Raw genomic sequence first — 25,995 nt, forward strand, 5'->3', positions numbered from 1 at the left:
CCACACTGCTATTTTTTTGAACACACCCCTTTCAACTAATTCAACTAATTGCCCAATTGCACAGCCTTAAGAGCGTGCATATCATGAATGCTGGGTCTCATTTGTTTTCTGAGAATCTACTGAACCTACTGGTAACTTGTTTGCCACGTAGCAATAAAAAAATATACGAAAAACCTTGATTATTCTGGTTAGTCACATTGTACTGCTATTATTTTGAACAATACTGTATATGCGAAAAAGCATATTAGGCATGACAACATTTTCTTGTTTTAAAGGTTCTCAAAAAAGGAGCACGTAGAGGGCAAGAGTAATTCACTCTCTTATGAGATCCTGCATTAGAACATTTTCTGGTGATTTATTATGGAAATATGACCCAGAGAAAATGCCCTCCAAAGCAACTGTATGCGAAAAAGCATATTAGGCTTGTCATAATTTTCTTGTTTCAAAAGTTCTCAAAAAAAGGAGTACGTAGAGGGCAAGAGTAATTCTGTCTCTAACAGGATCCTGCATTAGAACATTTTCTGATGTTTTATTATGGAAATATGACCCAGAGAAAATGCTCTCAATAGCAACTTTATGAGCCAAAAAAGCATATTTGGCATGTCATAATTTTCTTGTTTCAAAGGTTCTCAAAAAACGGAGCATGTAGAGAGCAAGAGTAATTCACTCTCTAACAGGATCCTGCATTAGAACATTTTCTGATGTTTTATTATGGAAATATGACCCAGAGAAAATGCTCTCAATAGCAACTTTATGAGCCAAAAAAGCATATTTGGCATGTCATAATTTTCTTGTTTCAAAGGTTCTCAAAAAACGGAGCATGTAGAGAGCAAGAGTAATTCACTCTCTAACAAAATCCTGCATTAGATCATTTTTTGATGTTTTATTACGGAAATATAACCCAGAGAAAATGCTCTCAATAGCGAATTTATGGGCCGAAAAAGCATATTTTGCATGTCATAATTTTCTTGTTTCAAAGGTTCTCAAAAAAAGGAGCATTTAGAGGGCAAGAGTAATTCACTCTATAACAAAATCCTGCCTTAGAACATTTTCTGATGTTTTATTACGGAAATATGACCCATAGAAAATGTTCTCAATAGCAACTTCATAGGACGAAAAAGCATATTTGGCATGTTATAATTTTCTTGTTTCAAAGGTTCTCAAAAAAGGAGAATGTAGAGGGCAAGAGTAATTCACTCTCCAACGAAATCCTGCATTAGAAAATTTTCTGATGTTTTATTATGGAATTATAACCCAGAGATTATTACCTCCAAAGCAACTGTATATGCGAAAAAGCATATTAGGCATGGCCTAATTTTCTTGTTTCAAAGGTTTTAAAAAAAAGGAGCATGTAGAGGGCAAGAGTAATTCACTCTCTAACAAAATCCTGCATTAGAACATTTTCGGATGTTTTATTATGGAAATATAACCCAGAGAAAATGCCCTCCAAAGCATCTGTATGTCGAAAAAGCATATTGGGCATGAAAACATTTTCTTGTTTCAAAGGTTCTCAAAAAAAGGAGCACATAGAGGGCAAGAGTAATTCACTCTCTAACGAGATCCTGCATTAGAACATTTTCTGATGTTTTATTATGGAAATATGACCCAGAGAAAATGCCCTCGAAAGCAAATGTATATGCGAAAAAGCATATTAGGCATGACAACATTTTCTTGTTTTAAAGGTTCTCAAAAAAGGAGCACGTAGAGGGCAAGAGTAATTCACTCTCTTATGAGATCCTGCATTAGAACATTTTCTGGTGATTTATTATGGAAATATGACCCAGAGAAAATGCCCTCCAAAGCAACTGTATGCGAAAAAGCATATTAGGCTTGTCATAATTTTCTTGTTTCAAAAGTTCTCAAAAAAAGGAGCACGTAGAGGGCAAGAGAAATTCACTCTCTAATGAAATCCTGCATTTGAACTTTTTTTGATGTTTTAATATGGAAATATGACCCAAGAAAGAGAAAATGCCCTCCAAAGCATTTGTATATGATAGTGTAGTGGGAATCACAACTTAAATATGCAGGATTACATTAGAGAGTGAATTACTCTTGCCCTTTACGTGCTCCTTTTTTGCTATTGAGAGCATTTTCTCTGTGTCATATTTTCGTAATAAAACATCAGAAAATGTTGTAATGCAGGATCTCGTTAGAAAGTGAATTACTCTTGGCCTCTACATGCTCCTTTTTTGAGAACATTTGAAACAAGAAAATGATGCCATGCCTAATATGCTTTTTGCATATACAGTTGCTTTGGAGGTAATATTCTCTGGGTTATAATTCCATAATAAAACATCAGAAAATGTTCTAATGCAGGATTTCATTAGAGAGTGAATTACTTTTGCCCTTTACGTGCTCCTTTTTTGAGAACCTTTGAAACAAGAAAATTATAACATGCCAAATATGCTTTTTCGGCCCATAAAGTTGCTATTGAGAGCATTTTCTCTGGGTCATATTCCCATAATAAAACATTAGAAAATGTTCTAAGGGGAAGGATTTTGTTAGAGAGTGAATTACTCTTGCCCTCTACGTGCTCCTTTTTTTGAGAACCTTTGAAACACAAAAATTATGACATGCCAAATATGCTTTTTCGGCATATACATTTGCTTTCGAGGGCATATTCTCTGGGTTATATTTCCATGATAAAATATCAGAAGATGGTCTAATGCAGGATTACATTAGAGAGTGAATTACTCTTGCCCTCTACGTGCTCCTTTTTTTGAGAACCTTTGAAACAAGAAAATTATGACATGCCCAATATGCTTTTTTGGTCATAAAGTTGCTATTGAGAGCATTTTCTCTGTGTCATAATTCTGTAATAAAACATCAGAAAATGTTCTAATGCAGGATCTCGTTAGAAAGTGAATTACTCTTGGCCTCTACATGCTCCTTTTTTGAGAACATTTGAAACAAGAAAATGATGCCATGCCTAATATGCTTTTTGCATATACAGTTGCTTTGGAGGTAATATTCTCTGGGTTATAATTCCATAATAAAACATCAGAAAATGTTCTAATGCAGGATTTCATTAGAGAGTGAATTACTTTTGCCCTTTACGTGCTCCTTTTTTGAGAACCTTTGAAACAAGAAAATTATAACATGCCAAATATGCTTTTTCGGCCCATAAAGTTGCTATTGAGAGCATTTTCTCTGGGTCATATTCCCATAATAAAACATTAGAAAATGTTCTAAGGGGAAGGATTTTGTTAGAGAGTGAATTACTCTTGCCCTCTACGTGCTCCTTTTTTTGAGAACCTTTGAAACACAAAAATTATGACATGCCAAATATGCTTTTTCGGCATATACATTTGCTTTCGAGGGCATTTTCTCTGGGTTATATTTCCATGATAAAATATCAGAAGATGGTCTAATGCAGGATTACATTAGAGAGTGAATTACTCTTGCCCTCTACGTGCTCCTTTTTTTGAGAACCTTTGAAACAAGAAAATTATGACATGCCCAATATGCTTTTTTGGTCATAAAGTTGCTATTGAGAGCATTTTCTCTGTGTCATAATTCTGTAATAAAACATCAGAAAATGTTCTAATGCAGGATCTCGTTAGAAAGTGAATTACTCTTGCCCTCTACATGCTCCTTTTTTTGAGAACCTTTGAAACAAGAAAATGTTGTCATGCCCAATATGCTTTTTTGACATATGCAGATGCTTTGGAGGTAATATTCTCTGGGTTATAATTCCATAATAAAACATCAGAAAATGTTCTAATGCAGGATTTCATTAGAGAGTGAATTACTTTTGCCCTCTACGTGCTCCTTTTTTGAGAACCTTTGAAACAAGAAAATTAAAACATGCCAAATATGCTTTTTCGGCCCATAAAGTTGCTATTGAGAGCATTTTCTCTGGGTCATATTCCCATAATAAAACATTAGAAAATGTTCTAAGGGGAAGGATTTTGTTAGAGAGTGAATTACTCTTGCCCTCTACGTGCTCCTTTTTTTGAGAACCTTTGAAACAAGAAAATTATGACATGCCCAATATGCTTTTTTGGTCATAAAGTAGCTATTGAGAGCATTTTCTCTGTGTCATAATTCCGTAATAAAACATCAGAAAATGTTCTAATGCAGGATCTCATTAGAAAGTGAATTACTCTTGCCCTCTACATGCTCCTTTTTTGAGAACCTTTGAAATAAGAAAATGTTGTCATGCCCAATATGCTTTTTTGACATATGCAGATGCTTTGGAGGGCATATTCTCTGGGTTATATTTCCATGATAAAACATCAGAAAATGTTCTTATGCAGGATTTTGTTAGAGAGTGAATTACTCTTGCCCTCTACATGCTCCTTTTTTTGAGAACCTTTGAAACAAGAAAATGATGCCATGCCTAATATGCTTTTTCGCATATACAGTTGCTTTGGAGGTAATATTCTCTTGGTTATAATTCCATAATAAAACATCAGAAAAAGTTCTAATGCAGGATTTCGTTGGAGAGTGAATTACTCTTGCCCTCTACGTGCTCCTTTTTTTGAGAACCTTTGAAACAAGAAAATTATGCCATGCCAAATATGCTTTGTCGCATATACTGTTGCTTTGGAAGGCATTTTCTCTGGATCGTATTTCCATAATAAAACATCAGAAAATGTTCTAATGCAGGATCTCGTTACAGACAGAATTACTCTTGCCCTCTACGTACTCCTTTTTTTGAGAACCTTTGAAACAAGAAAATTATGACATGCCAAATATGCTTTTTCGTCTCATAAAGTTTCTATTGAGAGCATATTCTCTGGGTCATATTTCCATAATAAAACATCAGAAAATGTTCTAATGCAGGATCTCGTTAGAGAGTGAATTACTCTTGCCCTCTACATGCTCCTTTTTTGAGAACCTTTGAAACAAGAAAATGTTGTCATGCCCAATATGCTTTTTCGGCCATAAAGTTGCTATTGAGAGCATTTTCTCTGTGTCATATTTTCGTAATAAAACATCAGAAAATCGTCTAATGTAGGATTTCATTAGAGAGTGAATTACTCTTTCCCTTTACATGGTCCCTTTTTTGAGAACCTTTAAAACACAAAAATGATGACATGCCAATTATGTTTTTTTGGCATATACAGATGCCTTGGAGGTCATATTCTCTGGGTTATATTTCCATAATAAAACATCTGAAGATGGTCTAATGCAGGATTTCATTAGAGAGTGAATTACTCTTGCCCTCTACGTGCTCCTTTTTTTGAGAACCTTTGAAACAAGAAAATTATGACATGCCCAATATGCTTTCATATTTCCGTAATAAAACATCAGAAATTGTTCTAATGCAGGATCTCATTAGAGAGTGAATTACTCTTGCCCTCTACGTGCTCCTTTTTTTTGAGAACCTTTGAAACAAAAAAATTATGACATGCCAAATATGCTTTTTCGCCCATGAAGTTGCTTTTGAGGGCCTTTTCTCTGGGTCATATTTCCATAATAAAACATCAGAAAATGTTCTAATGCAGGATCTCGTTAGAGAGTGAATTACTCTTGCCCTCTACATGCTCCTTTTTTGAGAACCTTTGAAACACAAAAATGATGACATGCCAAATATGCTTTTTCGGCCTATAAAGTTGCTTTTGAGGGCATTTTCTCTGGGTCATATTTCTATAATAAAACATCAGAAAATGTTCTAATGCAGGATCTCGTTAGAGAGTGAATTACTCTTGCCCTCTACATGCTCCTTTTTTTGAGAACCTTTGAAACAAGAAAATGATGCCATGCCTAATATGCTTTTTCGGCCCATAAATTCGCTATTGAGAGCATTTTCTCTGGGTCATATTTCCATAATAAAACATCAGAAAATGTTCTAATGCAGGATTTCGTTAGAGAGTGAATTACTCTTGCCCTCTACATGCTCATTTGTTTGAGAACCTTTCAAAAAAAAATTATGACATGCCCAATATGCTTTTTCGTCAAATACAGATGCTTTGGAGGGCATTTTTTGTCTGGGTTATATTTCCATAATAAAAAATCAGAAGATGGTCTAATAAAGGATTTCGTTAGAGAGTGAATTACTCTTGCCCTGTAGGTAATCCTTTTTTTGAGAACCTTTGAAATAAAAAAATGACATGCCCAATATGCTTTGTCAGAATACAGTTGAGTAGGGCACGTTTCTTCAACAGCACATCAGAAATTGCAGTAATACAAGATTTTGTGTGACAGTTAAATAATGTATGTTTATTTAATCTTTTACAGTAATGGATACATTTTAATAAAGATTACATAAGAGCTGCAAACAATATTATCTTGTTTTATTCATACAGGGTATGTTGAAAAAGACATTGAGTAAGGCATGGCGTTTAAATAAAAAAAAGAACTTGCATTCGCAAGTCACGTGCATTATGTATTGAAACATACAATACATTTTTACATAACTTTATATTTTTACCGTTCATTGTTAACTGCTGTCTGAAGCAAGCCAGTTTTGAGCAACTGTCCCTTTAAAAAAATACAACCAATAGCACTGACAGGGAAGGATTAACAACCACTAGACATTTTTAAGGTGGAATGGATAGTTCGGCGAATAAGGAGCTGGCGAATAAGGAGCTGGAGTCAGCCTCGTCACACACACACACATACACACAGAGAGAAAGAGAGAGAGAGAGAGAGAGAGAGAGAGCTTGTGTGAATTAGACTGCAGCAGCGTCTCTAAACAGCGCTGTTAGTACCTCGCTAGTGAGAAATGTGTACTTTTGGAAAATCGTCTGTCATGTTGTTGTTTTTGTTAGTCCTGTAATTTCCGTTATTACAGTTTTACTATGCGAAGTGATATGGAACTGTAATGCGGTCAAGATAGCTGCCTGGAACTACGTTCGCCATGCTTTTCCCAGAAAATAATGTCACGCCTCAGAACGTTCGTCAGCCAATCAGATTCAAGCATTCAACGGCCCTGTAGTATAAATATTAAATAATGTTATGCCATTTTTTTACTCTTACACTGAATGTTTGCTCCTTCATTCCAGATGAGTAGGCTATTGTATAGGGTAAATTTAGTATAGGGTGTGAAAATTGTACAGCTGTGGAATTTGTATAGGGTGTGAATTCTGTATAGAAAATTATTGCTTGACTAAAGTAAAGCCGTCTCTCTCTTTGTCACCAATGCACACTCACTCATGCACACACCCACGGCACACACACACACTAAAAAAATTATGCTGTATTTAAAGTTTTCTTTTTATTTGTTATTTGTCATGTTCTTTTCTCAGATTAAGCTCCCTGACAATCTCCCTGACAATCTTGTCTTGTTGTAGGGATTTTCATGACTCAAGTCATGTTTTTCTATGTTATTATTAGTAGTAGTTAAGGTGATTGAGTGCTGTATTTCAGTGTTTTACTTTGTGTATATATATTTTAATAAAGACCTTGTTATTCTCAGTCCTTCATATAGCCTGTGAGGTTTTTTTTTGGGGGGGGGGGGTGCCCTTTTTTTAGGTCAGAGCAACTGCCCCTCAAAATTCCTGTGCACGTCCCTGTATATATATATATAAAATCCTTAATAAAATATATAATAAGTCTTCTGAAACCATAGCTTTGTGTGACAGAATGAATGTAAGCTGATTTTTACTGAAAATGAAATATAGTGCAGCGTCAGGTTTGATTTCAATGACATTTGGTTACAAGACACATTGGATCCAATGGCATATGACGTCAGTGGTGTTAAATGTCATCAACAGGGATGTTTTTATATTTGACATTTGTAGTCCATTGTAGACCATTGAAATATCTTCTAATTAATATTAAGATCAACTGAAAAAAAAATCCATATTAGCAATTAAATATATTAATTATAATATTCGTATAATATTCATTAGTATTTAAATCTGAAAATTATGAGTACTGACCAATAATCCCACTGTGTCCTATAATTCTGTTATATCCTGCAGTACTTGTTTTGTAGTCTGCGCTTCTTATCTGCCTGTTTGCTAATTCTTCTCTCTTTTGTTATTTTGAAGGCGCCCAGGAAATCAAATGCGGCGTGGATGAGGAATCAGGTGACATTTATCTCTCTTTTGAGAGCTGCCAAATGACGGAGAAATCAAAGTATGTGTGGAAGAAGTCCTACCAAGAAATCACTGACTTCTCTAAGGGAATCGTGGTTAAGACATCAGGCAGCCAGTAAGAAAAAACACACGTACGATGTGTCCCAGCTAGATCTGGACGAGACACATATTAGCTCAAAGTATATTTAGGGCAATACCACAGTCTGTGCATATTGAATTCTATTTGTTTTCCTTTTGTTGTCCCACCGAACAGACACTAATATTTGCTCATTTGTTTGTTTAGCTCAACTTTGCTTTTTAAGAACCCAGACAAAGAGGATTTGGGCACATACTCTGTGTCTGTTACACATACTGATGGAGCCTCCGCCAGCTACAAGATCTCAGCAGAAGGTGAGGCCTGTTAATATATTATGACTATCGCCTTCATTATTAATGCCGTTCCTCAAAATCATATAGTGTACCAGACGCTATCAAAACATTCCACAGACAGATCTGATTCATATTTGATTCAGATACTTGTCTGCATGTTGATCTGTATTATGGATGTCACATCATTTGCAGAGAAATAGCTGCCATAATAGTATACATGTCAAAGATCCTTAATAATAATAATAATAAACATTTGTGTTGTGATCGCCTTGAAATTGTTGATAATGATGATTGCTGATAAAAAAAAATGATAGTTACCTCTGTCCTTCACTTTAGAGCTGGAGAAGATGTTGGCCCTCAGCTATGACATACGCAACCCGAGTAAGTGACCCTGCATAGCAGAGATTGAACATGAACATGCTCAGTAGGCACACTCGACACTTTAATTGAAGAGTATAATCAGTGTTCCCACAGTCGTGGAAATATTCCAGGATTGTAAAAGTGATGGAATTCAAGAAAATCCTAAAAGGTCATAGAAATGATTGCTCACATTGCTTGATAGCCATACTTGCCCCTACAGTAATAAACTATATGCCATGATGTGTTATACTATTTATTAAACATTAGTGTTTTTTTGTTGTTGTTTTTTTTTTTCAAATTACTGTAGTTTTATAATACACTTGAGGCAATTACAGTGATTTTACCAAAGTTAAATGGATTTGGCTTTACACTGTGCCTGAAAATACCATTTAAGCTTGATAAATTCACTGTGAATTCACATGGGACATGACTTATTGATTAAAATACACTTTTTATTTAGGATCGGCATGTGTTATTTCTGCGTATGTAACAGTGACAGCACACTAGACAACATGTCAGATGGTCAGGTGTGACTCTTGTGCCGCAGTTATTCCTCTGAAGACTGAACTGGCCTATAAGATTCTAGAGAGAGGCCGGATGCGCTTTTGGCTGCAAGCTGAGGGCATCTCCTCTGCTGTGACCTACAAATTCTTTGCCAATAACAAGGAGCTTGTCAACTGTGAGGTAAACAACTGCAAATAAAATGGTACAGGCAGCCACATGTCTTCATTAGTTCATAAACAGTAAGCAGGGAGTTCTATTTTAAAAGTAAAATTAAAAATTTACATTTAAGTTCTTCCAAACCCCATATGACTTTCTTTCTTCTGTGGAACATAAAAGAAGATGTTTAACAGCACAATAAAAGCACCATAAACAGGGTCCTTGTGACTTCTTTACTATTTCTTGAGTCATTAAGTACTGACAGATTATTTTAGATATTTATATTGACCAATATAGTATGTTTAATTATATATTCTAGTATCCTTTGCCACAAATCTTCACAAACACCAATAATTTAATAACTGCTTGTTAAATGTAACCAATAACAGATCTAAAATAAAATGTGTGTACTGTACATTATAATTGTGTGATTTCAGCTTTTAGTTTGTGTTTTTATTTTTTTATTTGGTCACACTTTATTTTAGTCCAATTCTCACTATTAACTAACCATTAACTATGACTTTTGCCTCAATTAACTCCTTATTTGCTGCTTATTAATAGTTTATAAGGTATTCGGTAGGATTATGGATGTCATGCATTATATGTACTTTATAAGCACTAATAAACAGCAAATATGTTAATAATACACATGCTAATAAGCAACTACTTATTAGTGTGAATTGGACCCTATACTAAATTGTTACCTTTTATTTTTTTATTTTGAATTTAATTATTTCAACTGGTTATTAGCAGTGTTGGGCAAGTTACTTTTAAAAAGTAATTAGTTACAGTTACTAGTTACTTCTTCCAAAAAGTAACTAAATTAGTTACTCAGTTACAAATTTTAAAAGTAACTAGTTACTTAAGAAAGTAACTATTGCGTTACTTTCAAGTAAAATTAAATTTTAAATGCTCTAGGGGTGCTCCGATCGTGATCGGCCGATCGTTATGCGCATCTCGTCAGTAAAGCCGGTTATTTAATCAGCGGTTAATTCCATCAGGTGCGTGATTTCACATAGAGCAGCTGTTACTACACAGAGCCGTTGTTAATAGAGAAGATGCGCAAATCCACTTCATTTTCAGCGTTTATTGGCGCATCTTCTCAGTTAACAACGGCTCTGTGTAGTAACAGCTGCTCTGTGTGAAATCACGCACCTGATGGAATTAACCGCTGATTAGAAAACCGGCTTTACTGACAAGATGCGCATTAACGATCGGCCGATCGTGATCGGAGCACCCCTAAAATGCTCAAATGTGACCCCACCTCTACCCCTCTTTAAAGGAACTTAAAATACATGTGCATGTTCAATTATTTATGATAAATCTGAATAGTATAATGAAATGGACACTTAATACAATACATTATTAACAGAAACATGAAACATTGTACACACATCTGAAGTGAGACTAGCCTCCAATCAAATGCCATGGATGTAGATATTATGTTTATATAGTGGATCAATGCAAATAACACGATAGATTTTTGGGAACTTTTGATATTTCCTTTTATTGTTTCTTTAATTTCTTGAAGGAAAGAGTAATGTATACTTCTATTTAGAGAAGGCTACTGTTGGATTATTTGGGCTCGTCGCCATACCTGTCTCTCGTTGACTGACTGGCTTGTGTTGTTCCTTGTGTGTCCTGTCCTGTCCGACTATGAGTTATGATGGGTTGTTCGTAATTCATGAGCGTTAGTGATGATGGGTCGTTCGCGAATGAGCGTTAGTGATGATGGATCGACTCGTTCGCGAATGAGCTTTTGATGAGTCGTTCGCGATTCGCGAATGAGCCGACTCTAAGAGCCGGCTCTTTTAGTTGAACTTCGGGAGCTGGCTCGCATATCTGAAGAGCCGACTCTATTTTTTCAAATTTAGCCTATAGAAATTAAATAATTATGTAATAAAAATGGAAATATTATAGTCAAAGTCATTTAAAGAGCCGTTTGTGAGCCAAAGAGCCGGCTCTTTTCAGTGAGCTGAGTCAAAAGAGCCGAATTCCCATCACTACTATGCGTGCTTTCGAACACCCGCCCAACTCTACCTCTGATTGGCTTACAATGAAATTTTACTCTACCTCAGCCAATCGTCAGCATTTATGCGCTTGTCTCGTGCTCTGCCCACTAACCAATGAAGAACAGTAAAAAAAAAAGTATTTGCCTCTCGCTCAGAGATCTAGTTGGTCTGATGAAAAAAAAGAACAGCTTCATCATCAGTTATAGTAACGCGCCGCATTTTTTGGCAGTAACGGTAACGGCGTTATTAAGATGAGAAGAGTAATCAATTAGATTACTCGTTACTGGAAAAAGTAATGCCGTTAGTAACGCCGTTATTTATAACGCCGTTATTCCCATCACTGGTTATTAGCCATAACAGTTATTTGCTTTTCGATATCAGCCAGCAATTGAATATTGGTGCTGAATAATTGAATAACTTCCCTCTCATTGAAATGAAAAGGCCAGCATGGACTGGTTTTGTACTGGATTACTGAATGGTCATTCCCAGTGTACTATCACTTTAAGCTTAGCTCCAACCTTTGCTGTGCAAGAAAACATAACCATTCCAAATAAACAGATTCAGCTCCATTGCAATACTACCGTCTGTTATGTTTTTCTGTTCCATTTGTGTGAGCCTCCTAAGAAAAGCCCAGGAGAGAAATGTTTACCTCTCTGGCTTTTTCACAGCAAACTAAAATGAGTCACGATGCAGCTACGGGCATTATCGAGATGGTGATGGATCATTTCACTGACGACAGCGAGGGCACTTTCACCGTGCAGATCCAAGAAGGCAGAGCCAAGGCCCAGTCCTCTCTGGTGCTGATCGGAGACGGTGAGAGCCAGCAGCGCTCTAGGGCTTCTGCGCCTCTCATCTTGAGAGACTGTGCTCTTCTGTTGAACTCTACTCACTGACCTCTTATAGTTCCTGCTTTATTTTCCTTTTCCAGCCTTCAAGGCAGCGCTGGCTGAGGCGGAATACCAAAGGAGGGAATACATTCGTGTGAAAGAGGGTACTGCACTCATCCTGTTGATGTAGCTGTTGAAATACACTTAGAGTGAATTAGACCCTGTGGTTTTGTAATCCATTCTTGGTATTACTTTTTTACAAACAAGCTTTGCATTATATACAACATCTCGTATTGGTTTCCTGCTGAAATATGCATTGAATAGCTCAGCCTAAAAGGACATTCTGTCACTGCCCTCATGAATTTTATTTTATTTTTTTAAACCTGTATGACTTGCTTACATAGAACATACATGAAGTGATTTTTTATAATATGTCTCTCTATTACACTGTAGGTGCTTCTCAGACTAGTAGATTTGATAACACTTTATTTTAGGGTCTCTTATCTAGTTACTTATTAGTATGCATTACTAGAATATTAGCCATTTATTACTATTATTGCTAACTAAGTACACATTAATGCCTTATTCTACATGACCTTACTCTACATCCCTAATCTTACCCAACACCTAAGCTTAAAGGGTTAGTTCACCCAAAATTAAAATGATGTCATTATTGACTCACCCTCATGTCGTTCCAAACCCGTAAGACCTCCATTTATCTTGGGAACACAGTTTAAGATATTTTAGATTTAGTCCGAGAGCTCTCAGTCCCTCCATTGAAGCTGTGTGTACAGTATACTGTCCATGTCCAGAAAGGTAAGAAAAACATCATCAAAGTAGTCCATGTGACTTCAGAGCGTCAGTAAGAATTTGTTGAAGCATCAAAAATACATTTTGGTCCAAAAAAAACCCAAAATGCATTGTCTTCTCTTCCGTGTCTGTTGTGAGCTTTGATTATGTTTTTTATTACTAGCTTACTAACTATTAATAAGCAGCAAATTAGGAATTTATTGAGGAAAAAGTTTAAGTTAATAGTGAATAAGTGTTCCCTATTCGAAAGTGTTACCGTAGATTTAGAAAAGGTTAAGCTTTGCACATTGCAAATTTTGTCACTCAGCTAAAACAGATAAAAACCTTCTTTGCCAGACTGGGAGACAAGCAAATCACTTAGGCTGGTTTATTTTTTTATTTATTTTTCAGTAGGGTTTCTCACTGATTCTTTGAGTTTTCTCATTTATTCTTTCAGGCCCTCATTTTACGGAGTTCCTCTCCATTCAAACTGGGGATAATGCCTCTGTGACTCTTGTTTGCAAGGCAAGTTGAATGGGAACGATTAAGCCAAAGCAAACTTAATGTCTTTGACTGACTGATGATATAATGCCATTTTCTTGCATGTCCCTTCAGGTGGCTAATCTGAAGAAAGAATCTGTGTTCCAGTGGTATAAGGACGATGTAGAGGTGATTCCTGAGGTGCCCGCCGATTTGAGCTCAGGAGTCTGCAAGTTCCCCCTAACTAATGTGAGCAATTCATTGCATAAACACGGGAGCTAAAAAAAAAAAAAAAATTAGCAAAGTGGTTCTTAACTGTGCCAAAATTGCTTAACATACAAAAGTCAACCAAAAAGCCTTAAAATCACACAATGAAATGTATTAAAAAGACTAGTTCACCTAAAATATTATTTCCAGGTTATTAAATATTTCCAGTGAATACATAAACAATAGTTTTGTCATGACAACTCTTGGAGCGAAAGAACAATGTTTATGTGCTTTGTCTTGGCGGAACAGACTTGCTACTGCTAATACATCCACAGACATACTGCTGTAAGCATAAAGGAAATACTGCTGCTGCACATTTAACATACAGTACAGCATCCATATATAACATACATGAAATGACCCCATAGCAGATCTATACAGGTGGAGCTGGGGAAGGTGGAGGGTTTCTTAAGCATGCGGCAACAGCTACAGCAAGCACTAGTCAAGTATTTGAATGTTGAGCAGCAACATTGGCTGCTGACTTGAAAAGAAACCAATCAGCTGTATCATGTGGATAATAATGAGATTATATCAGATTGAGTTAGAACATATCGGCCTGCACCATCTAGAGTTTCATGACAGAGCTTTGTTTAACAGTGATCTAAAAGCCTAACACATGAAACAAATGCTGGGCTAGATCGTATTACTATGAGTCATTAGCATTAGTGAGTTTACTTAAATAAAATTACTTATGATGTCAACTGAATATGATTGAATTGAATTGTTTACTCTTCATGTTCTCTTAATATTGTGTTTCTTTACACGTTTATGTGGCTAATTGCAATTTATTAGTAGCATTTTTTTTTTATTCATTATGTCCAGAGAGCAGAACAGACCTGTGAGCCATTTATGGGTTCATGATCACTAGTTTAGTCAATAACAGATGTTTGTGTTTGTGTTTTTCATAATCAAAGTTTAAAATTAGTATGAAGCATGTCCCATAGCTACAGTTATTTAAGTAAAAAGACAAATAATCCCTGCTGGACTGTTACGGGTAATAGCTCTGTTTTGTTTCAGTCGATATTTTTCCCAGGTACAAAGTAAAACAGCTTGTGCAACTTCCATAAATACAAAGAAGCATGACACAATTATGGTGTATTTGTTATAATCGCTCCTGACATCTTGTGAGAACTACTATAAGAATATTTAACATGAGAAATAACCTTTCTGAGTTTTTGACTCCCAGGGATTTGAAACCAAGGGTCTCAATCAATTCAGTGCCATAGTCATTTTTTTGAAATGCTGGTTATTCTTTGACATTTTTTGTTAGAATTATTTCTACAAAAACTATATGAAATAGCTATTATTTACTCCCAAGACAATGTAGCACAAAAGCTATTCTGCCAGTAATGCTCTAAAAAAAGCATCACTCAGGTGGCCTGTTTTTGTGAGATGCTGTATTTCTTTACTTTTTTATCCTGAAATTGTAGTTCTCCAAGAAGGATGTGGGACTATATAAAGCAACCATCACTGATGACAGAGGCCAAGATGTGTCACAGCTTGATGTTTCTGGCAAAGGTACCATCTCTCAGGATTGTCTTATCAAATATAGAAAAATGTAAATGTGTGCTGGAAAATGTTCCATAAAACATGTATTAAAGATCTCTTATTCTCTCTCACAGCTTTTGATGACATCATTAATGAGCTGAGTCGCATCGCTGGTGTGTATGACATGTATCATCATGCTTGTCATTTGGCTCTCCGAAGCCAGCCTGTCTTTCCTTGTGTTAACATCAACTGATTTTAAATCAACCGTCTTCCACCCCTCTCTCATCTTCTCTATCCATGGAGTCTAAATCTGGTCATCTAACGTAAAATGATCCAGAACTTCAATTATGAACTTTTTATGGTTTCCCATAGTTCATTTTTAGTGCTGTGCTGGAGCAGTCACGATCTTAGTGATGAATTGTATGACTGTAAACCAAGGGAGACTCTGATACTCCTTTGCTAAAACGCATGCCTTGTTGGTGTTTAAGTGAGTATTCAGATTAAAAAAAGAGCATAAATAAGCATAATAGTAAATCCATCAAATAAAACATCATATACAAAGTAGATAAAAATACTATTACAGTTACATAAAACCCATTTTAAGCTTTTATAAGCCCAAGATTTAAATTCACAAAGAGTGTTAGAAGCATAAGTTCAGTCAAGCATGTCCAAACTTTATACTGGTGAAATACATAACTATAATTTTAATAATATATATACTTTTTTGTGGACTGGTCATCCATGCGGGGTGTTTCCCTGTCTTCGCCTTGAGATGCTTGGAAAGGCCATAGAATCCCTATATAGGAATTGATTAATATTATTTTTCCAATTACAATTACTTATGATTTTGAGGTAAAAAAGGTTTTGTCAGATTCAAAATTTTTTTTTACACACAATTAATGTAAACTACACTGGTTGACCAATTCATTGCACTTCTACCCACTTCAGTTTCCAGTGTACTAAAATAATTACTACTCTTTATTCCAAAAAAGAAAACAATAAAATGAAAACAGCAGAAGGATCATTTTGAAGAGAAAAACTGTTGTTCCTTGTTGCTGGGTGCCTACTTGGAAATCTTTGCATAAATAGCACAGAATCTCAGCTTTAACACGTGGTGAATCACAGCATTGTTGGTGAATTTTAAGATCTCTTTCTTTCTTTTTTCGGACCTGGATAGGATCCAGCGCCTCTGAGTTGTCGATTCAGTGCACTGCGGAGGGCATTATGCTTCAGTGCCATATGAAATATTACACCGAGGAGATGAAGATCCATTGGAAGCAAAAGTATGCACATTTTCCACTCTCACTTGAAATGATTTCCTAGAATAAAAAAAAGATACACAAATACACAAATACGCTTCATGTCCCCAGGTGTGACAGCGACTCTACATGTAAACATGGTTTTCAGATTTTGTGCTTTAGTTTTGTGTTGCTTTAGAGTGAGGTGTACAAAATAAACGATTGTTGAACTACAGGAAATTACAAGAATAAAGAGTCTGTCTTGTTCCTCGCTCTGTTGTCGAAGCAAAACAAATCATTCTGATGGCAGTTGCCTAATGCTCTGCCCTAGAGGTGGTTCAGTAGCATGTGAAATTCTAACACAGTGAGAAAAGCCTCGTCTGCTCGCATGGCTTCTCAAATCCCTGTATTAGCATTTTGAAGTGGCTATTCTGGGTTTTTCCTCCCCCTGTTGCACGTTTTGAATCACATGCAGTGCAGGTATTAATGCAGGGGAAATTTCACATTCAGTCGTGACACAAAAAAACACCCGCTGTGTATAATTTTACACTAGGGACATGCTAATTTGATGCCCCACTTTAAAAAAAAGGCATGTCAAACGATTTGAGAGCATTTACTCTATGGAAAATTAGCAAACAATTGATCTTAAAAAGGGATTGAGATTAAAGAGGCCTTCGGTGTAACATGTTAAAAGCTTGCTTGTGTTCATATTGGTTCTATCATTCTCTCAGTGACAAACAGATATTAATGCATTCATGTACTCTTTGTACTTCAAGGGATTCTAAAATCAGTGCATCAGAAAGGATGAGAATTGGTGGCAACCCAGCAATGGCAACTTTGGAGATCGTCGAACCTACTGATAAGGATAAAGGAATGTACACTTTTGAGATTGTGGATCCCGAGAAGACGCATTCTCGTATCATGGACCTCTCTGGAGAACGTGAGTTGTAAAAAAAAACGTATAGACTGTACTCAACAAAACTGAGGTAGTGATTTGCACTCAGTTTGTTTGGGTAGATTTCTTCCCATGTGTTGACTGAAGACCACCTAAATTTACCAGCTATGACACACTAAAATAATTTAGGTTGATATTTGTCAATAAATTACACACTTTATTGCTTATTAAATGTGAGTAGTACAAACTCTTGACTGTCACGTTTGCAGTAGGAAGTTACTCATCACTGTATTGATGTTAATGCAATGATCACTCACTGAGTGGAGCAACATTTACTATAAACTTAATTAATGTAGCCACCCACAACCTTAACTACAAGCTCCACTCTTCAGCACAATGGTAACCCCAAAAACTTAACTGATCATTGAGCACTACCAGATCTTTCCCTAGACTCAAAAACACTTCATATCAACATTTACTCGTCTGATCCAACCCTGAATGATGAAGCATGCTGAGAACTAAAAAGCCACTGCCTTGTTTCAGTTTATGATGCTAAAATTATTTTGGTAGTACCAACCAAATTAAGTAAACTTCAGTTTTACATATTTAAGTAGATTGAACACAATTAAATTAAGAAAAAACAAAATGTTTAGCAATTGTGTCACTTCATGTACCCCATTTTGTTAAATCAATTTAACAACCAGCAAAAAAAAAAAAAAAAAAAATATATATATATATATATATAAAAATAACTTCCACCTCATTTAATTTTAATGGTCAGAGAGAGGGTTGTGAGTAATCACAGCAAACTATTAACTGTTGGCATAAAACAACCTTTACTAAACATTATAATTGGACCTCAGGGGGGCGGGAAATATATTCAAAATGTGTGAAAAAGAACCCAATTACATTTGAACTTAATTGAGTATCAAGTGAAATACTTGAACAACAGCTCAGATATTTTTAACCACACTACCAGAATCAGCATTAATGAGAAAAACACATCCGTGTTGAAGGTGATGGCAAGACTGTCACGTTTTGAGAAGGTTTTGTCTATTTTTAAAGATTTTTTTTTCCATTTAAGAAAAAAAAAAGAGTTACAACAAAGATGGTCAACATAAACATGTGTTCTAAAATTGATCCCGTGAGAATGTGTTCATAATTATAACTATAAAGGCCGCTGTAGCAGCTGCACACACAGGAGATGTATTTAGGGAAATCCAGGGATGAAAAAGTGCTGTCATAGTATCAAAGGTGCAGATACTGGCAGGGGGTTCAGTTAGTCAACAGACTGTTTGATGACAAACATAATCAAGGGCTGGTTTCTGACAGGTCATGCGATTTGCCGAATGGTGACAGTAATGAGTAGGGGAAGAAGAGCTATTTCCAGCGAAGCAGGAAAACAATGCTATTAAAATAATGAGAGCTGATTTTCTTTTTATGCAATGCCTCTGGGACAAGACGCTGCGAATAAAGAGACAGTGCTGTTTTCCTTTTTTAAAAATTTGTATTCATGTTTTATATGTTCTTACTTTTATTCTTTTCTTTCTGTTTTCCCCTCTGTAGTCTACAACAACGCCTACGCAGAATTCCAGAGACTCAAGTAAGAAAACCAGTGCATCAGACCACCACATGGCTTTCCACGTCCTAAATGTTTAGAGTTGCAAAGCATGTGAGCTGTAGATCAGTGTTTGGGTAAAACATTAAGGTCTGCTAATGAACTCAACAATGCTATGTTTCTTTTGCCCTTCAGAGCAGAAGCATATGCTGAAAAGAGTAAGTATACTCAATCACTCCCAACCCTCTCAGGGGTCCTGTTTTGATATGTAATTATACTCCTAAAATTAACTTTGTGTTTTTTTTCACTGTCAGACCGTGGCAAAGTGATTGGTGGTCTACCTGATGTTGTAACTATCATGGAAAATAAGGTTTGTTTAAACTGAAATTGGATTCTGATCTGACTTCCCTTTGAAGAAAATCATGTCAAGACCACAACATATGCCTATACATACATACATACATATAATTATATGGAGTGTGATGTGATATTGTATGTATTGTATGTATTGTATTGCATGTAATGGAATATTGCAATTTTGTAAGAACATCCTGCCCAGGGACTGCAAATGCAAAATTATATATATATATATATATATATATATAAATATATATATATATATATATATATATATATATATATATATATATATATATATATATATATATATATATATATATATATATAGTTTTATAAAACTATGAGAAAATGCAACTGAGAATAGGCATTATATTGTATTACGTTGTACAATATTCCCAAATCTTATATTTGAGCTTCTTCAGAGTCATCACACTTTGTCCGGATTCCAGCTCTGCTTATTCTGGACTTTCTCTCAACTAATTTCATGAAGTGCATTCTGGGATGCTTTTTAAACAAATTGTGCAGGTGTTCACATGTATGCTGGACATTTTTTGGCTGCTTTTCCCTCACTATCTGCTCCAACTCATCCAATAAAAAATGGGTTTGTGATGTTGGCACGATTTATATTTGTCTTCAAACCTAATTTCAGGAATTTAAGCATAAGCCTTTAGATCAAAAGGTTTTTAAGATCATAATAAACTAATTCAGCTTAGTGTGTCCAAACTTTTACTTTGCCAATCTGTGTCCGAACTTGGAAAGTGTTGGCATGAGGTTGCATCCAATCTTTCAACTACAATATTTGACCACACCAGTAAAGCTGCTAAACTCGGTTTTGCATTATATGCACATTAATATCTTGAAATGGACCTTTTACTTAAAGCAATCTACTAATAAACTACCAACTAATTATAACAGTAACCAACACAAACACATGTTCATCCACCTAGACAGATAGTCCAACAAAAGCAACTTTACAGCTCAAATAATGAACTAGTTTTCACAGAATAATTCAAGCTATTTAACCAAAGACCCACATATTTCTGGTGACTTATGAAGCCTTACTGTAAAACAATCAAACAAAAGTTCTACGTAGAAAAGTAGTCACCATCAAAATGATGATTTAGGCAACTTAACCATTTATATATATATATATATATATATATATATATATATATATATATATATATATATATATATATATATATATATATATATATATATATATATATATATATATATATATATATAAATGGTTAATATATATATAATTAAAAGTTTTTTACTGAATAATTATTGTAAGTGCCATATTAAAATGATAGGTTACACTTTATTTTAAGGATCAATTCTCACTATGAACTAGGTGCTTATTGGCAAGCATATTACTAGCATATTGGCTGTTTATTAGTATTTAGAAGGTCATATGCCTTATTCTGCATGACCATAATTTAGATCCCTTAATCCTACTCAGTCTGTCCTACCCCATGCCTAAACTTAACAACTGTCTTACTAAGTGTTAATAAACAGCAAAGTATTGAGTATATTGAGGCAAAAGTTGTAGTTAATAGTTAGTTATTCGTGATAATTAGTCCCAAAACTAAAGTGACCAAACTATGCGCTTCATGTTTCTGCTTAGAGACCCCCAAGAACACTGTCCCCATAGACATCCATTGAATCTGCTTTACTTTACCCATGATGTTCATTTGCTTTTAGAAACTGAGCAATGAGTCAGCCTTATTTTTTGTGGTAATCAACATTATGCCTCAAATGTTGTCAGTAGACCCAAATTTGTATTATACCCAGAGCATTCCTTTCAGTCATCCATGGAGAACTGTAGCCAATGCATTAGTGACCTGTATTGCCGCAGGCAGTCGTGTCGGTGAGTGCCGTTCTGTGGCTTTTCCCTTCAGCCCTGGGAGTGTAAGCTGGAGGGCGTCATACTTCTCCGCTCCCTAAGATCCATGTCCATTGTCTTTGGCTTCATAATCCATTGCTTGCAAGCAGCATGAAGCCAGCTTGGGGAATATGGTGTATTCTGCCTGTGAAAGGATATTGGTGGGATTAGGATTCGCCTGAATAGTTGATGCTGGAAACACCCAGCACCCTTTTCTCTTTCAGATCAAATAAACAGCAGGTCAGTGGCTCTCAGATCCATTAAAGCAGTGGTTTTCAGTCCTGGTCCTCCTGGGGACCCACCCCTCAGCACATTTTGTGTGTCTCCCTTATTTAACACACCTGATGTAGATCACCTCCATGAACTGAACTGGGTGTCAGATAAGAGAGACATATAAATGTGTGTAGAGAAATGGATCCCTAGGACCAGGATTGAAAACCACAGCATTAAAGCAAACATGAGGTGAACACATGGTGACCTGCATAGGTCACATACACACTGTTTTTCCAGTGAGAGCTCCCCACCGCAGGGCTTCGTACTATATTTTAGTTTTCATTGAGCTGCTCTTCTCCCTAAAAAAACCAAATGAGTCACTTTGTTGAAATCCATTACGGTGAAATATGTCATGTAAACTGGAAAAAAATACAACTGTGGCAAAATAGAAGCAACACAAAATTTAGAAACAGCATTAGATTTATGTTGTCACGTACAGACTAGAAATATTCTTCAGAAATTGGTTTCTCACTATAACATTTTTAAGTTTAAGGAATGCAGCAAGAAGGTACATAGGTATATATATATATATATAGATATAGAAGGTACATAGGTATATATATATATATATATATATATATATATATATATATATATATATATATATATATATATATATATATATATATAGATAGATAGATAGATAGATAGATAGATAGATAGATGTAAAACATTTTATATATGTAAAATATCAAGTATATAAATAAAGAAATATATAAATAAATGTATTCTATATGTTGAAGACAGATGCATAGCCATCCCACCTTCAGAATTCCATATTATCATTCAGAATTATGCGCATCTGCTTAATGTAGTCATGCTGTTTCTCATATTTATGTCTTTAGCATGATAATGGCAACCTACTTCCTCTGAGGATGCTCTTAGAAGAAATATGTGTTTATGCACTTGTTTTTTATTTTCTTCAGACTCTGAGTCTGACCTGCACAGTCTGCGGTGACCCCAAACCTCTGGTCAGCTGGTCTAAGAACGAGCAGGAATTAGAACTTAGTGATCAGTACGTCGCTGCCTTGGACTCGGGCAAGTTCGCCAGCCTCACCATCAAAGGCGTGTCCCTGGAGGATTCCGGCAAGTACACCATGACGGTCCTGAACAAGTACGGCGGCGAGTCGGTGGACATCATCGTCAGCGTGTACAAACACGGCGACAAGATTCCAGACATCAAACCCACATCCTCACCCAAGAGGATCATGCCGCCCACAGTTCCCATCGTGATTCCCACTGCCCCTGCTGCGGCCAAGTCTCCCGCTCCTCCCCAAAATGCCAAATCCTCTGTACCACCCCGTGGCATGAAGTCCCCCACTCCCACCAGGAAGAAGTAACAGTAACTTCTTATTCACCCGTACAGCACAAATTAGATTAACATTTCTGGTAGGAAATATCAGTGTTTGCAAGGCAGCAAAGGAGGTTTAGGTTTAGTTTTGGATTTTGATTTGCTGTAAACATAATGCCATTTTGCCACCATTGTGACACAGCACATCTTGTTTTCCCCCGCCTGTAAACAGGAATCTCCATAGTTCATTATATGGCTATAAAAGGGTAAAGATTATTTTTCTGATGAGTTGTGTTGAATCACATACTGTTTAGTATGTCTGTGCATACTACATTTATTTGAAACGTCACAACCATTAAACATATGTTCTTTGTAGCTTGTCATCTGATCTACCAGCATTACTATAATTGCTTCACTTCCATTCACAACTTATCTTCTTTGGCTTCATGGGAGATTCTAGATCAGGGATCCTCAAAGATCCACTTTCCTGCAGAGTTTAGCTCCAACCCTAATCAAACACACCTGAGCATGCTAATCAATACCAATCAATGTCTTTGGGATCATTAGAAAATCACAGGCAGGTGACTTTGATCAGGGTTGAAGCTAAAACTCTGCAGTGCATTGCACCTCCAGGGCAATATTTGAGGAAGGGGGTTCTAGATTCTTGGTAGATAAAGTAGGTAATCTGAGTCCTTTTTCCAAATACTGTGAATTTGGCATACTACTCTTTTGCTGTACTGGTTTTAGCATACTATGGAAGTAGTAGTATTCCACTAACATGGAAGTAGGCATATATTTAAATTCATTGTTGTTTAAGCATTCAGACCAGCTCGACACATCTTTTGCACAACCAATGTTCTGAGTTTAACGTTAAGTGAGCATTAGAAGATGGCACATTTAATCTAAAGATAGTAAGAGTAAGAGGTAATTGTGCACAAATTCATTCAAACTCTAACCAGAATAAATGAGGAAAATCAATATTATGCTGTCTTGCAAACACTGTGATTGAACTGTAGTGCGTAAATCAGTGAATAAAGAAACTAGAATTGTAGGTAGTATTTTTCACCCAAAATGCATCATCGTATCATAAAATGAGCAACCATGAAGTATGAAGAGAGAGTAGGAAGTATGTGTGAGGGAGGGTGGGGCAAGTTATATTTAGTGCCGCGAAAAGAAAAAAAAATGTGTGAAACAGTTTGTCATCTGGGCTTCCTAAGCTGAGCGGGCCTCTAATGAATTTGGCTCCCTCTCCCCTGAGGTGCTTGGAGGGAAAGCTTTGATGTTAGTTTATTAAATCTCTGTTTAAAAGCTGCTCTTTCAGTTTGCCACTGGAATCCAGAGGCATTTGCTTTCTCCAGTGGATGGATGTCCTGAGAGTGCAGGACCTCCACTTAGCTCCCAGCTGCAGCCACGAGACCATCAGTACCTCTCTCAACCTCGTCTCACTTCCTCACAATTTTCTCCTGGCTTTGTGTTAATAAAAGAGTTGGAAGTCACTACCTGTGTCATCCCTGCCTTTACATCGTACACAAACACACACACAATGATATTAAAATATGAATGTGATTACAGAAGCTACCGGCCAATCTGAAACGCATCAGCACTTCTCTTCGGCTCTTGGGCCAGTTGTACTTCACAAATCATTTCATGTATATGAAACACCTAGCTTGAGGTGCTTTGCTGCCAAGAATGCACTACTACTTCCTAATTCACGATGGATGACTTGGCAATTTGGATTGCCTGGCATATCTCCAGATATTTATCAGAATTACTTTTACCTATTTTGAAATAAATGCCTTTGGTTTACAGTGGCCACAAAGTGGAACTTAGACTACTCTGAAAACCACTCTTTGTTGCATTAGATAATACACAAATGAACCAAGGTGACACAAATGCTGCTAGATCATTTCTCTTCACTTTTCTTCATTGACTTTTAATTAACTGGCAAGCCGATGGTTTTTAGTGAAAGTCAGTACTCCTCAAGTGCACAGAAGTGTACTGTTAATTTATTACAGTAAATAAGAACATGATCCATCAGTTTCAAAACTACAAAGTGGTACTTTTGTCATCATTTTGAACAATCCATCTACTGTTTTATTATCTAAAAGCCCAACAAACCTTTTTTGTTAAATGTTTGCATGAAGAGTGTGCTTGTGCTAGCAAATTGCAAGTAAATTTCACAAATAATTACAAAGAAAAGGCAGTAACACATTAAAATGGGAAATATTACTACTAATAGTAATACTACTACTCCGGCTAGTTTTATTATGTAACTTTAAAAAATATATATATATACATATAATTTTAAAAAACTATTTAAACTATGGTATAACCATGCAAACCAGGGGCCGCTGTATCTATGCTCCCGATAATGCTTTTCATAATTTAAATGTTTAAGTAATGAGTTCGTATTTTTAATGCTAACAAGCAGTGGCACTGTTTAATGTTTTTTTTTTTTTTTTTTCTGATTAAATGACTTTAGTAATCAGTTCACTTCAATAGAAATTTGATTGGAATAATTAAAAAGTAGGAAATTGTTTTGATTTTGAAATGAATTTAATTATAATATGTAATTTAATCAGTGGATTTTTATTTTTTATTTATTTTTTGCTTTGAACTTACAGATTTCTAAGGCAACTGACAATCTCAACAAATCACTTTCAAGACATGAGGAGTATCATTTCCAAATTTTATGCAACACAGAGCATTGGCAATATCACACGCAGGCTGAAAATGCCACTCCTGCATTACAGATGATCCGCAGTGAATTCTAATGGAGTCATTGTTGTAGCTCTGTTGCTGACCAGTGCTTGCACGGCAGACTGACCACCAAACACAAATCCGTAAGACTGAACACCACATGGTGGCACTGGTGTCCCAGTACGAATTCTCTGCAACCTGCTTTCACCCAACGGAAGAAAAAAAGACACAATACCAGATTACTGGGCCTGGTTTTATACTTTGATTTCCAGTGAAGAAGCAAATGAAAAAAAGTATGTAATGTGTCAAGGTGTGTGTGTATGTGTGTGTAAGCAAATGCAGCATCAAGGAACTTTAATTTTAATCAAACAGCTATTAATGTAAATTTAAAATGTATTTTGTAAGAACTAAAACCCATCAAAATTAATATTTTATTGCAGTTCTGTTATGCTTTCGGAAATTCGATTAATTGTATTTCCACTTTTTTTCAAAGTGATCTTTCCTTTTTTCTTTACTGTGTAGGTGCACTAAATCAAAGCTACTAAA

The 25,995-nt window shown here is 35.9% G+C and overlaps 1 protein-coding gene across 1 annotated transcript in view; it reads left to right on the top strand.

Moving 5' to 3' along the window:
- The window catches only part of LOC128026667 (myomesin-2), a 50,271-nt gene extending 26,026 nt beyond the window's left edge, over window positions 1-24,245 (top strand). The window contains exons 21-36 of the mRNA XM_052613916.1: window positions 7,944-8,106; window positions 8,275-8,381; window positions 8,697-8,741; window positions 9,268-9,404; window positions 12,061-12,205; window positions 12,321-12,383; window positions 13,466-13,533; window positions 13,624-13,737; window positions 15,186-15,273; window positions 15,378-15,416; window positions 16,421-16,526; window positions 17,258-17,421; window positions 18,943-18,979; window positions 19,130-19,152; window positions 19,249-19,304; window positions 22,385-24,245. Of these exons, the coding sequence (XP_052469876.1) occupies window positions 7,944-8,106; window positions 8,275-8,381; window positions 8,697-8,741; window positions 9,268-9,404; window positions 12,061-12,205; window positions 12,321-12,383; window positions 13,466-13,533; window positions 13,624-13,737; window positions 15,186-15,273; window positions 15,378-15,416; window positions 16,421-16,526; window positions 17,258-17,421; window positions 18,943-18,979; window positions 19,130-19,152; window positions 19,249-19,304; window positions 22,385-22,798 (1,769 nt within the window). The 3' untranslated portion in view covers window positions 22,799-24,245. The remainder of the gene's footprint in view (window positions 1-7,943; window positions 8,107-8,274; window positions 8,382-8,696; window positions 8,742-9,267; window positions 9,405-12,060; window positions 12,206-12,320; window positions 12,384-13,465; window positions 13,534-13,623; window positions 13,738-15,185; window positions 15,274-15,377; window positions 15,417-16,420; window positions 16,527-17,257; window positions 17,422-18,942; window positions 18,980-19,129; window positions 19,153-19,248; window positions 19,305-22,384) is intronic.
- Window positions 24,246-25,995: the final 1,750 nt, after the last annotated feature.

The sequence above is a fragment of the Carassius gibelio genome, chromosome A13, assembly GCF_023724105.1.
Source record: "Carassius gibelio isolate Cgi1373 ecotype wild population from Czech Republic chromosome A13, carGib1.2-hapl.c, whole genome shotgun sequence".
Taxonomy (NCBI): Eukaryota; Metazoa; Chordata; class Actinopteri; order Cypriniformes; family Cyprinidae; genus Carassius; species Carassius gibelio.